General features: G+C 43.0%; 2 protein-coding genes across 3 annotated transcripts in view; one reads left to right on the forward strand and one right to left on the reverse strand.

The window, feature by feature from the left end:
• ccdc77 (coiled-coil domain containing 77) overlaps positions 1 to 7,786 on the reverse strand; it is a 38,199-nt gene extending 30,413 nt beyond the window's left edge. Inside the window, exons 1-8 of one of the 2 annotated variants that reach the window (XM_041849752.1) lie at positions 7,736 to 7,786; positions 7,030 to 7,064; positions 6,427 to 6,610; positions 6,193 to 6,335; positions 5,987 to 6,083; positions 4,166 to 4,247; positions 3,239 to 3,327; positions 3,000 to 3,148 (exon numbers count right to left, since the gene is read on the reverse strand). In XM_041849752.1, the coding sequence (XP_041705686.1) occupies positions 3,000 to 3,148; positions 3,239 to 3,327; positions 4,166 to 4,247; positions 5,987 to 6,083; positions 6,193 to 6,335; positions 6,427 to 6,610; positions 7,030 to 7,058 (773 nt within the window). In that variant the 5' untranslated portion in view covers positions 7,059 to 7,064; positions 7,736 to 7,786. Of the gene's footprint in view, positions 1 to 2,999; positions 3,149 to 3,238; positions 3,331 to 4,165; positions 4,248 to 5,986; positions 6,084 to 6,192; positions 6,336 to 6,426; positions 6,611 to 7,029; positions 7,065 to 7,735 lie in introns of both variants that reach the window. The other variant, XM_041849751.1, reaches the window with a different exon arrangement.
• A 448-nt stretch (positions 7,787 to 8,234) lies between these two features.
• The window catches only part of LOC121540707 (harmonin), a 44,642-nt gene continuing 39,360 nt past the window's right edge, over positions 8,235 to 13,516 (forward strand). Inside the window, exons 1-6 of the mRNA XM_041849749.2 lie at positions 8,235 to 8,374; positions 10,532 to 10,599; positions 11,603 to 11,746; positions 11,976 to 12,114; positions 13,051 to 13,159; positions 13,274 to 13,298. Of these exons, the coding sequence (XP_041705683.2) occupies positions 8,339 to 8,374; positions 10,532 to 10,599; positions 11,603 to 11,746; positions 11,976 to 12,114; positions 13,051 to 13,159; positions 13,274 to 13,298 (521 nt within the window). The 5' untranslated portion in view covers positions 8,235 to 8,338. The remainder of the gene's footprint in view (positions 8,375 to 10,531; positions 10,600 to 11,602; positions 11,747 to 11,975; positions 12,115 to 13,050; positions 13,160 to 13,273; positions 13,299 to 13,516) is intronic.

Raw genomic sequence — 13,516 nt, forward strand, 5'->3', positions numbered from 1 at the left:
AATGTAATTTTGTCCTTGAAACATTTAATTGAAATACTGTAGAATTCCATTCATTCCTATGGAGGACTGCTCCTGCTGGGGAGTGCCAATATGGATGTCCAGTGGCTTCCAAGCCTCTTAATGGCCAATACATAGCATCAGCACCAGGGTTTATATACATAATTGAATATAACAGAATAAAATGGAACATAATATTTTTCCAAATGAAAAAAAGTTGACAGTACGAAGTGATGCGCATCTCGCGTCGAAACAGTTATTCTCAAAGAGTTATAATTTGAAACGGGACTCAATTTGGCGAGTTCAAAGACAGTTTTTTCATGTCTTATTTTCGATATAAAGACGTTCAATTTAGTATATTTAGCCTGTTCTTTGGAATTTTACAAATGGATTAACAATTCCACATTGAACACTGCATGGGGATGAATTATGGCCACAACATCTGTTTGGTGAGTAGGCCTAGGCTAATGATTCTGATGAAAATATTTTCACCGTCTATGTTTAGGGGGGTTCTAAATGGCACTAGCACTTGGGAAAGTAGCCTAAGCAGAAAATAGACAGGATGCAAATATTTCAAAACTGCAGCTCTCGTTGTTGGAACACATATTTCCCTACCTCAGTCAACCAGTCAATTTTGAATGTGATTAAACTGTCGTCTTTTGGCAAGCTTGTGTATCCCATCAGTTAGATAGTTTTTATAGACATTTACAGTGCTTTCAGAAAGTATTCATGCCCCTTGACTTATTCCACATTTGTTGTGTTACAGCCTGAATTCTAAATGGATTAGATTAATTTTCTCCCATCTTCACACAATACCCCATAATGACAAAGTGAAAACATTTTTTGAAAATGTTTTGCAAATGTATTAAAAATACAGAAATATCTAATTTACATAAGTATTCACACCCCTGAGCACCTTTGGCGATTACAGCTTTGAGTAGTCTTGAGTATGTCTGTATCAGCTTTGCACATCTGGATTTGGGGATTTTCTCCCTTCTCCCTTGAGAATTTTCTCAAGCTCTGTTAATTATGATGGGGAGCGGCGGTGAACAGCAATCTTCAAGTCTTTCCATAGATTTTCAAATGGGATTCAAGTCTGGGCTTTGGCTGGGCCACTCAAGGACATTCACATTCTTGTTCTGAAGTTCAGTTGGTAGAGCATAGCGTTTGCAACGCCAGGGTTGTGGGTTCGATTCCCATGGGGGGCCAGTATGAAAATAAATAAATAATGTATGCACTCTGGATAAGAGCGTCTGCTAAAATGACTAAAATTTAAAAAAAGGCTGTATGCTTGGGGTCATTGTCCTGTAGGAATGTAAGTCTTCGCCCAAGTCTAAGGTCGTCTTTCTACTCCGAAACAGGTTCTCATCAAGGATATGCCTGTACTTGGCTCCATTCATTGTGTCCTCTATCCTTACCAGTCTCCCAGTCCCTGCCACTGAAAAGCTTCCCCATAGCATGATGCTGCCACCACCGTGCTTCCCGGTAGGGATGGTGTTAGATGGGTGATGAGCTGTGCCTGGTTCTCCAGACATAGCACTTTGCATTCAGGCCATAGAGTTAAAAAAAAGTATAAATCTGACTACAGAATCTTTTGCATTACTATCTCAGTCTTTCACATGCTTTTTTACTAACTCCAGGCATGCTGTCATGTGCCTTTTTCTCAGGAGTGGCTTCCATCTGGCCACTCTCCCATAAAGTCCTGATTGGTGAAGTGCTGTAGAGACTGTTGTCCTTCTGGCAGGTTCTCCCATCTCAGCCAAGGAACTCTGTAGTTCTGTCAGAGTGCTCATTGGGTTCTTGGTCACCTCCCTGACCAAGGTTCTTCTTGCCCTGTTGCTCAGTTTGGTCGGACGGCCAGCTCTAGGCAGAGTCTGGGTAGTTTCATATTTTTTCAATTTCCCAATGATGGCGACCACTATGCTCTTGGAAACTTTCTAAACTCTAGAAATTGTTTTATACATTTCCCCAGATACATGCCACACATCTCAAAGATCTTCGGACACTTCCTTGGACTTCATGGTAAAGTTTCCGCTCTGACATGGACTGTCAACTGTGGGACCTTATATAGACAGGTGTGTTTCTTTCTAAATCATGTCCAAACAATTGAATTGGCAACAGGTGTAGTGGCATCTCAAGGATGATCAAAGGAAATGTGATGCACCTGAGCTTAATTTGGTGTCACAGCAAAGGGGTGTGAATACTTTTAAATTAGATATTTAATTTAGTCCCGTGTAGCTCAGTGGGTAGAGCATGGCGCTTGCAACGCCAGGGTGGGGGTTTGATTCCCACGGGGGACCAGTACGAAAAAAGTATGAAAATGTAATGCACTCACTACTGTAAGTCGCTCTGGATAAGAGCGTCTGCTAAATGACTAAAATAATTTTTTTAAATGTAATTTTCAAAACATTTGCAAACATTTCTAAAAACATATTTTCACTGTCATTATGAGGAATTGTGTGTGAAAAAAAATAATATTTAATCCATGTTGAATTCAGGCTTTAACAACAAAATGTGGAATAAGTCAAGAGGTACAATTACTTTCTGAAGGCACTGTATTTCTGTAGGCCTAACGGGAGCTTGTGTACGCACTCAGCACATGTGTGTATAGGAATCTGTCGGAACGCAATTGAGTGAGTGAGTGAGACAGAGGGGAAAGGGAATTTAGGGAGAAGAACTGTGTGATGATTTGCTTGGTTAATTTTTTGTTGTGCCCCGCAAATGCACATGAACAAATGGAACACTAGAGTCAAAGCAAATTAACGTTGTCTTCAAGTCAAAATTTCGATCTCTGGTTAAAGATGGCGTTTTGACGTCAGTTGGAGTACTCATACCCATCCCAAATGTGAACCCACCTTGACAGTAAGAGTAGTGATGCAGTCCTGGCCTCTAGTAGAGACATCTCTCTCTTACAGATCATTTCATGGTACAGTATGTGGGGTGGAGAAATATGAAAGGTAGTAGTGATATGAAGAGTACAGTATAGTAGGTAGTTAGCATACTTGTCAGTGAGTGTGGTGATGCGGTCCTGGTCTCTCTGGTGCTGGACCTGTCCCTCCTCCACGTGGATCCTCCTGTCCTCCAGCAGAGACTCCACCTGCTCTTTGGACAGACGAGTCTGCTCCTCCATCTGAGCCTGCAGCGCCTCCACCTGCACAGGTAGGCACATTACACCAGTTCAACTTACAGCAAGAGTGTTCAAGGAGCTAAAGGAGTTGCTTGTGAGTGTGTGTCGTACTACCTGTAGCAGTAAGGTCTGGTTGTCTCTTCTGTACTGCTCTGGGCTTTCTCCATTCACCACTCCCACTGATCTGGACGCCTGGCTTCCCTCTGCTCACAGACAGAAGCAAGGCTAAGTGACACAGTCAGGAAAATATTGCACTCCCAAAACGGATTATTCCACATTTCCGTAAACTGATGTGCTAAGAACCCACTGTGATCCTATTTACTAAATTTGATTTTAGTAGCTCCCCTCCTTAGGCTTAGGTTTATCTTACGTAGGGAACATCTTTCAACTCTTAGGTAGAGCAAATTGTTATGAGATGCAGGGCCAGCCCTAGCCCACACATTTTTGCCATGGGACGGAGAGAAAATTGTGCTATTTTATAACTAATTTTATGGTATTCTACTAATTTCTGCGTTGGTCGGAGAGAAAAATGTGCAGTTTTACAGCTACTTTCCTGCAATTCTACACATTGCCATGACTTATCCCATGCTGATATGATATCTGAGGGAGAGTGAATAACAAAATCAAATGGGGGCCCCCTGGAGGTCAGGGCCCCTGGGCACGTGCCCTGGATGCCCGGTCGGTAATTCGACCATGATTACGATAAGTTTAGATAGCTGGCTAGACTAACTTACCAATCTAAAACGTTAGAGTTGACATGGGCTAATTGAGTGATTGTCAGTGACTGACATAAGAAGAAAACTGCTAATCCACAACCAAATTTCGGAATTGCACCTTGTGTATTCTACTATTCTAACTATCAACAGTAAGTTGAGACCTCAACGGTCGCCTATGTCGCTTATGCCTGGGGCCGGCCCTGATCAAATGCCATCTAGAATGATTTTTACTTATAAACCTTCTGCAATATCTCAAACCAACAGATACATCTAAATATGTATACCCCAAAAATATATTTATCAAGTCACGGAAATTTTCTTCAACCTTTTGCAGATCCAGTTCTTGACTTTGCCGTCTTCCGATGGTCCAGAATCCTGGGCTCAAGCTCCTTCTGGGCTATGGTAACCTACAGCACAGCAGACAGACAGGCAATAGTCATGTACAGTGAGGGAAAAAAGTATTTGATCCCCTGCTGATTTTGTACGTTTGCCCACTGACAAAGAAATGATCAGTCTATAATTTTAATGGTAGGTTTATTTGAACAGTGAGAGACAGAATAACAACAACAGAATCCAGAAAAACGCATGTCAAAAATGTTATAAATTGACTTGCATTTTAATGAGGGAAATAAGTATTTGACCGCCTCTCAATCAGAAAGATTTCTGGCTCCCATGTGTCTTTTATACAGGTAACGAGCTGAGATTAGGAGCACACTCTTAAAGGGAGTGCTCCTAATCTCAGTTTGTTACCTGTATAAAAGTCACCTGTCCACAGAAGCAATCAATCAATCCGATTCCAAACTCTCCACCATGGCCAAGACCAAAGAGCTCTCCAAGGATGTCAGGGACAAGATTGTAGACCTACACAAGGCTGGAATGGGCTACAAGACCATCGCCAAGCAGCTTGGTGAGAAGGTGACAACAGTTGGTGCGATTATTCACAAATGGATGAAACACAAAAGAACTGTCAATCTCCCTCGGTCTGGGGCTCCATGCAAGATCTCACCTCGTGGCGTTGCAATGATCATGAGAACGGTGATGAATCAGCCCAGAACTACACGGGAGGATCTTGTCAAAGATCTCAAGGCAGCTGGGACCATAGTCACCAAGAAAACAATTGGTAACACACTACGCCGTGAAGGACTGAAATCCTGCAGCGCCCGCAAGGTCCCCCCGCTCAAGAAAGCACATATACAGGCCCGTCTGAAGTTTGCCAATGAACATCTGAATGATTCAGAGGAGAACTGGGTGAAAGTGTTGTGGTCAGATGAGACCAAAATCGAGCTCTTTGGCATCAACTCAACTCGCCGTGTTTGGAGGAGAAGGAATGCTGCCTATGACCCCAAGAACACCATCCCCACCGTCAAACATGGAGGTGGAAACATTATGCTTTGGGGGTGTTTTGCTGCTAAGGGGACAGGACAACTTCACCGCATCAAAGGGACGATGGACGGGGCCATGTACCGTCAAATCTTGGGTGAGAACCTCCTTCCCTCAGCCAGGGCATTGAAAATGGGTCGTGGATGGGTATTCCAGCATGACAATGACCCAAAACACACGGCCAAGGCAACAAAGGAGTGGCTCAAGAAGAAGCACATTAAGGTCCTGGAGTGGCCTAGCCAGTCTCCAGACCTTAATCCCATATAAAATATGTGGAGGGAGCTGAAGGTTTGAGTTGCCAAACGTCAGCCTCGAAACCTTAATGACTTGGAGAAGATCTGCAAAGAGGAGTGGGACAAAATCCCTCCTGAGATGTGTGCAAACCTGGTGGCCAACTACAAGAAACGTCTGACCTCTGTGATTGCCAACAAGGGTTTTGCCACCAAGTACTAAGTCATGTTTTGCAGAGGGGTCAAATACTTATTTCCCTCATTAAAATGGAAATCAATTTATAACATTTTTGACATGTGTTTTTCTGGATTTTTTTGTTGTTATTCTGTCTCACTGTTCAAATAAACCTACCATTAAAATTATAGACTGATCATTTCTTTGTCAGTGGGCAAACGTACAAAATCAGCAGGGGATCAAATACTTTTTTCCCTAACTGTAAGCCGCCAACTAGATATCGATCCCTGTCCGAAGTCATGTAATGTAAAATAAGACAATGGGGTAGAATAGGTCCTGAAGTGAGACTGTGACCCCTGACCTTGTGAGGAGGGTCACGGTGGAAGTAGGTGATCTCCCCAGTGTCTGGCCCCACCAGGGCTAACAGATGCTGGATTTTCTTCCTGTCCTCCAGCTCTCTGAACACAAAGACAACATAAAACCTTCAACTTTCATGTTTTTCATGTCTAAAGCTGGAAATGTCAATAGCAATTGTAAAGTGTAATTGTGAATCAAATGAGAGCTCACCTGATCTTGAGCCTGTCATTCTCTGCGTACAGACGCAGGGCCTGTTCCCTCTCCTGGAAGAGGTACACTTGCATGTCGCTCAAAGCCTTCTGCAGCTCAGAGATCTCCCCCTCGCGCTGGCGCACCTCCCACTGCAGCTTGTGCTGGGAGGGCAGGGAGAGACAGGGGATTAAAACACACTCATCAGTTGCTCTGTCTGCATGCATGCCCCCTACCACCACACACACAGTTTACCTGGTCCTCTGTGGTGCCTCTGTACTTCTCCAGCATCTGCATCAGGTCATCGTGTTCTCCATCAAACTGGGCAATCTTCCCCCTGTAGAACTCCAGCAGCTCTCTGGAGGGGCGCAGGTAGGCCAGACGCTCCGTGATGGGGGGCAGGGGAGAGTCCTCCACCCCAGGGGTGCGGCCCGTCGGCCTGGAAGGGAAGACAACCCAGAAAATAGGAAATTATCCCACTAAGCTAACAAAGATAAAACCAATCTAGGAACAATTCCTTAGAGTCAGATTAGAGTAGGAGCCGTAGGGGGATTAGACACAATAATGTTAAGTATTCTGTGATTACAGTTACTAGGTTTCTTGACTTTAGTGGATTCGTCAGAGTTGGTCACTACAATTATGTTATCTGATAGAGGAAACAATTAAACAACACAATACAGGTAGCCTTTATAATAATAATAATAATATGCCATTTAGCAGAGGCTTTTATCCAAAGCGACTTACAGTCATGTGTGCATACATTTTTACGTATGGATGGTCCCAGGGATCGAACCCACTACCCTGGCGTTACAAGCGCCATGCTCTACCAATTGAGCTACAGAGGACCACTTTACTTACCTTTCTCTTGTTGGAGGTGACTCCATCATGTTGACCTGAAACAGATTTACAATATTGACTTGTAATACATATATTGTTCAATTTGAGACACAGTTAGATGATTGTTATGATCTGCGTGGAAGACTGGTAGGTTTTAAGTAGGGCATTATAGCAGCTATCTGTTGTTGTGACTTGTGCCATGATACTGGGTGTTCAGTTGCCCACAGGAAAGCATCTAGTCTAAGAGATGCTAACACTGTAAAAGGACCTCTCAAAACAATGTAATTCCCAAATTGAGTAACAGGTGTCTGGCCGCTCTCCTGTGTAATTCATTCAGGGTAGCCTTCCCGTCGTTGCTAAGCGCCTGCGTGGCAAGGGCGCGGTGAGTTTGAAACTGCACAACGCTACTGTAGCTGGCTACCACCACCACTGGTTGCACTTGGTTACCCAGCTAGGTAGCGATTTGTGTCTATTAAATGTATTGATGAAATACAATCGTTTGCTTGCTAGTTCGTTCGTTCTAACAAAGTGAGCTGCCAGCTAGAACAACGCAACAGTGCACTCACTTCACAAACAAGTCTCAAAAACATTCGCCAGTCAAATTAGCTTGCGTTAGCTAGCTAACACCGATGGATAACAGTACAACGCTCAGGTTTGAGTGCCATATCAGATGGCATTATTTCAACAATGATTCTGTTTTAAACATTGACATTCGTTTTCTCGTTACCTTTTACTGTTTCATGAAACTTCTAACTGTCTGCCGCTTGAGATACCGGAAGTTTACAAATGTCTTTCTTCGGAGAAAAAAATAAGTGCAGTGTGATTCGAGTAGCGATGCTCTACCGCTACCTACTGTTCTTTGTAGTGAATTGAAACATTGTGTGGCCGGCTGGACTTGTGCACCAATTTCTACATTTCATTTGATGTAGCAACATCACTGTTTTAAGGTAGCCCATAAGGAAATAGTGATATATAAGCCTAACTATGTTTTTTCTTTGTCATAGACAATTAGGCCTAAAACGTAATTGCCACAGGCACTAGTTTATCATATGTTAAATAACCTAAATGTACAGTAGTAGTAGAGGTGGTGGCATAAGGCCTATGCTATGAATTATTTGCATTCATAACCCTGTCAATTGAGGTTATGATTTGGGGAGTGTACGCTGATCCTAGACCTGCTCCTGAGCAACTGTTACCCGGAGCTATTCTCTAAATAGGGCCACTGGTGTCACGCATCTACCACCCAGCGTTCATTATCGGTAGCGCCACTGTTGGTAGGGAACTGTCGATTGAACGCTGGTCGGTGGCACCGTTTTTTTTGTTGTCGAAAATGGAACGAAAAGTAGCTCGAGAATTTAAGCACAAGGTAAGAACTTAAGAATGAAATATTTGCATAATGTGTTAAGCAAAGCAATTGGTGTTTCAGTTCTCTTTGGCTGTCATCAAAGTATGATGTACTCTGAACCCTATTGGGGTAACGCTTTTACTTACACAGCAGTCTTTAAATGCGTTTATTATGTATTGATAGGTGTTGAGAACTAATTAGTATAGGACTAACACAAGTTCTGTCTTGGATTTTTATTGCATTGTTTCATCCTTTATTTCACAATTGTGAAATTAGGCTGTTTGTGTTATACAACTGTAATACAACTTCATTCTCTGTAAGATTAAAACGTTGCCCCCTCATATGTAAGGATATTTAATTGAATATATTCCTTTTTAACACTGTATGTGTGTATGGGTTATACAGTAACATACATTTAGATGATCGGGAGAGTCTGTACAGATAAACTAGGCTACAGTATATCATGATGACATATGGCCTGTGTGTCGGCGTTCTTGATTGGTTAGTCTTTGTGCACTATGTGTATCGTAGAAAGTTCGTCTGGGTTTTCCAACTTCTATTTTGTTTGTTGGTCATTCTTGATCCAACACAAATATACCAATGATGCATTTTGTAGGCCTACATAGACATACACTTGTTCATTTCCCAAATGCAGGTTACAGTATCAGGGTAATAATGTCAAAACATAAACTGTGTAAAGGGAACGTGATACATTTGGGTTCAATCCTCTGTAATGTGGATCCCTAGCCATCTGGCCTCAATGTTGTAGGCTGTCACTGGGTCGCTCCCCATTTGATAATTTAGTCAGTGTCAGGGATGTCCAACACAGCTGAAAGGAAGGGACAATTTACAGCAGCAATTAGAGAAGGAGAGAGCAGGCAGGCAGGCAGGCAGGCATGAGCAACAACAACTCATTTGATTTGTCTTTTAGAGGTGAATATAGGCTAATGTTGGATTGAAGTGGGCCCTTTAATCTCTCTTATAGCTGATTTGACATTAATGTGTGTTGTATTCACCCCTGTGCTTTTGTTGAATGTTTGAGAATAAGCTGTGTGTTGGTCCATGTTCCCGGACTACCCAGTGTTCTGTGGGTGGTGCTTTATGATCTGCTTCATCAGTTTATGTGGCCAAAGTCTACACATAGTCACATTGCTTACCTTGTCTCTCAATGTTGAGTTAGAGAGCTTTACAACACTATAAACCGGCATACACCCAGCAACCTTTGCATGTTTGTGCTTGTGTGCGGTAATGTGTATCTAGGTGTGTGTGTGTGCTTGCGTGTGTGTGTGGACGTGTTTAACTATGCTTGTGGGGACCAGAAGTCCCCACAAGGTCAAATGCTATTTCTAGGGGGGTAGGGTTAAGGTAAAAATTAGTGTTAGGGTTAGAATTAGGGTTAGGGTTAGGAGCTAGAGTTAGTTTTAGGGTTAGGAGCCAGGGTTAGGTTTAGGGTTAGGATTAAGGTTAGGTTTTGGGGTTAAGGTTAGGGTTAGGGTTAGGGTAAGGGTTAGAGTTAGGGTTATGGTTAGGGGGTAGGGAAAATAAGAATTTGAATGGGACTGAATTTTGTGTCCCCACAAGGTTAGTTGTACAAGACTGTGTGTGTGTGTGTGTGTGTGTGTGTGTGTGTGAGTGTATCTCTAATACTTTTTTTTGTATGGTGGAGGACCTCTTGTCTCAGGGTTGTACTGTAAGGTTGTATTTCTCACCTCACTATTCCAAACCCCCCTCCAACCTCTCCCCTCCGTCTCACTCCCTCTCTCCCTCTCCCCAGTCCGGTGGCATAAGAGTGGCTCCCAGCCCAGAGTCATAGTAAGAGCCGGCCACTTCACAGGAGAAAGGATCTAGAAAGAGGGAAAGCTATCTGGCCTTCTGCCACCAGCATCAACAATAGAGCAGAGATACTATTGATGCTAACACTTTTATAGGCACACAAACGCACACACGCACACACACACACACACACACACACACACACACACACACACACACACACACACACACACACACACACACACACACACACACCTAGGGCTAGAGTGCATGCCCCATGCCGTGGTGAAAGGACCACAGTTGAGAGGGATGTGTTTGTAAGTATCTGCAGCCTTCTCTGCCTGTGGCAGCTGCCATCTTGTCTGTGATGATGAGGATGATGATGAAGATGTATTTGTTGTCTAGGTGGAGCTGCTCATTGACAATGAGGCAGAAAAGGATTACCTGTACGATGTCCTGCGGATGTACCACAAGTGAGTACCACCATCTCTGTCTGACTTTCACATTAGTTTAGTGCTAAATTATTGACTTGTTTGTAATTTTCAGGACAACCTATTTTCACCACAGTTGTTACATTTTCTTCCCTTAACTGATTTCAGTTTGCTGATCCTTTATTTGGGTATTATTAGTAGTGTACTCTGCCAGTACTAGATAAATCAATTGTTAGTAGTTAGTAGTATTTGTTAGTAGTGTACTCTGCCAGTACTAGATAAATCAATTGTTAGTAGTTAGTAGTAGTAGTTGTTAGTAGTGTACTACTATATTTCTGTCACTTCTATTTCAACCAAGATGGAAATGGTCAAAGCAAATGTCTTGATTTCTCTCAAATTACACATTTATGTATAATAGGAGGGTTAAGTCTCCTGTGTGTGTGTGTGTGTGTGTGTGTATGTGTGTGTGCATGCTTGTGTGCGTGCTTGTGTGTGTATACAGGTATTTTATGTTGGAAGATAAGGTTTCATTCAGGACTGTGATGTTAATGTGGACTGAATGGGAAGTTAGAGGTGCTGGTTTCCATGTGCTCTTGTGGAGCCAGAGCCCTAAGACCCCATTGGTTAGACCTATGTTCAGTTTTCCATTGTGCTCCGCCAAGCCTGGCCAGCTATTCACAAAAGCCATTTCCACTTTCATACACGAGTCAGGAGTGAAATGGTGAACGTTAATAATTAATAGTCATAGGTCATAGGCCTATTTGTTCCCATTGATAGGTTGATTGCACATTCTTGGAATCCTTGATGACCCATAAGGGTGTGGTGTTTATCATACTGTTCTGTCCTAGTTGTTCTGTACGCTGCTTTGAGTCACTTTGTCCTCAAAGTCATGTAAAAAAAAAAAAATGATAAAGAAAGGCGTTCAAAACGTCTCCCTCTCTCTAAGATTATTGTGCAGTGACACAGTGTGTGTGTGTGTGCTTCCGTCAAGCATGTGTGTGTGTGTGTGTTGAGCTGTCCTCTGACCCTCTGCTCTCTCCGTCAGGTCCATGGAGCTGTCAGTGTTGGTGGGGGACCTGAAACTGGTCATCAACGAGCCCAGCCGCCTGCCGCTGTTTGATGCCATCCGGCCCCTCATTCCCCTCAAACACCAGGTGGAGTACGACCTGCTCACCCCCAAGAGGTCACGGTGAGTGGAGGGGTCGCTGCCATCCACCAGGCTGGAGCTTTAACAGTCCATAGACTTTCAATAAGATGCCCTTGTCTTATACGTTCTAGTCACTATTCCAAGGTAATGAGAATGTACACTACATCGATACACATAACTGATAACCCCTTCCTGTCATCCTCCATCTATCCCCTTCTCCTTCTCCCCTCCTGTCTTTCTCCTCCTCCCCCTCTCCATCCTGTTGGCGCAGTAAGTTAAAGGAGGTGCGTCTGGATCGTACTCATCCTGAGGGGCTGGGGCTGAGTGTAAGAGGGGGCCTGGAGTTCGGCTGTGGACTCTTCATCTCACAGATCGTCAAGGATGGACAGGCTGGAAACAGTGGCCTGCAGGTTTGTGTGTGTGTGTGTGTGTTTTCATGAGGTCATGAAAGGGACAGTCTTTCATATGATATGGTCAGTATTTCCACTGGTTGGAGTAAAGAAACATTGATTGGATAACCCTTGAGAAGCAGATTCATAGACAGCACCACTTGACTCCGTTGAGAAATGGGAAACCTCATGACGTCAAACGTCTTTGTATTAGTCATTATGAAGTTCATATGAGTATCTCCCTTTGCTGGTTTACATATAGTAATCAGGGTTGGGGTCAATTCCTTTTAAATACAGTCAATTCAGAAAGTAAACCAAATTCCGATTCCACATTTTCCTCATTGAAAAGCATTGAAGAAAATTGGAATTGGAATTAGAGTTTCAGTGTTATTTCTGAATTGTATGGAATTGAAATGGAATTGACCCCAATCCTGCTGGTAATCGAATGCATCACCTATGCATGCCTCAAATAAAATCAATCAGAGGAACCAACCTCTTTGATAAAAACCTTTTAAGTACCTTCCTGTCCTTCATGAAGTAATTTGCTCCTGAGTCAAGACTGATTGGACCTGCTGTCCTGTCTGTCTGTATACTGTAGTTATTCCCCTCAGCCAGCGCGACAGATGTCCCACACTTCCATTAGCTCAATAACCGGTGACACAAATTGACACACCGCTACAGCTGAGGTGTCACAGCCATCCTGTCTGGCATCTGGAGATAAAAACTATTCTGAGACACATCCTTACCCAGTGAGCACAAGACATTGAAAATATGTATTTTCAACGTCTTTTGCTCATCGAGTACCCAGTATGGAGGGCGGAGGGGTTGTTGTCAGACATCTGAAGAGAAGCAAACACATAATGCGAAACATAACACTCAGAGAAATGTAGTCACACTTTGTCACAACCCATAAAAAGTGATGGTCGTCGTAACGTCTGACCTCTGTGTGACCTCCAGATGGGAGATGAGATTGTACGCATAAATGGATACTCCATTTCTTCCTGTATCCACGAGGAAGTCATCAACCTCATCAAGACCAAGAAGACCGTGTCGCTCAAAGTCAGGCGTAAGTCCACCCAACCCCTTAATGGCATATCCTAATAATATACCTATCTTTATGCCATCTAAGTAATAAGACTTAATTTCAATTTCTGTCTCTTTCCTTCTTTTCTCTGTGCAGAGTTTGGGATGATACCAGTGAAGAGGTAGGGCTGTTTCTCTCTTGGTTGGTATTGTATTTGACAACTTTCTGTTTTAGCAAAGACTGAGATGAATAAAACAACTAACTACAGTGAAGGAAAAAAGTATTTGATCCCCTGCTGATTTTGTACGTTTGCCCACTGACAAAGAAATGATCAGTCTATAATTTTAATGGTAGGTTTATTTGAACAGTGAGAGACAGAATAACAACTAAAAAATCCAG

Source organism: Coregonus clupeaformis, chromosome 26, assembly GCF_020615455.1.
Source record: "Coregonus clupeaformis isolate EN_2021a chromosome 26, ASM2061545v1, whole genome shotgun sequence".
Classification (NCBI taxonomy): domain Eukaryota; kingdom Metazoa; phylum Chordata; class Actinopteri; order Salmoniformes; family Salmonidae; genus Coregonus; species Coregonus clupeaformis.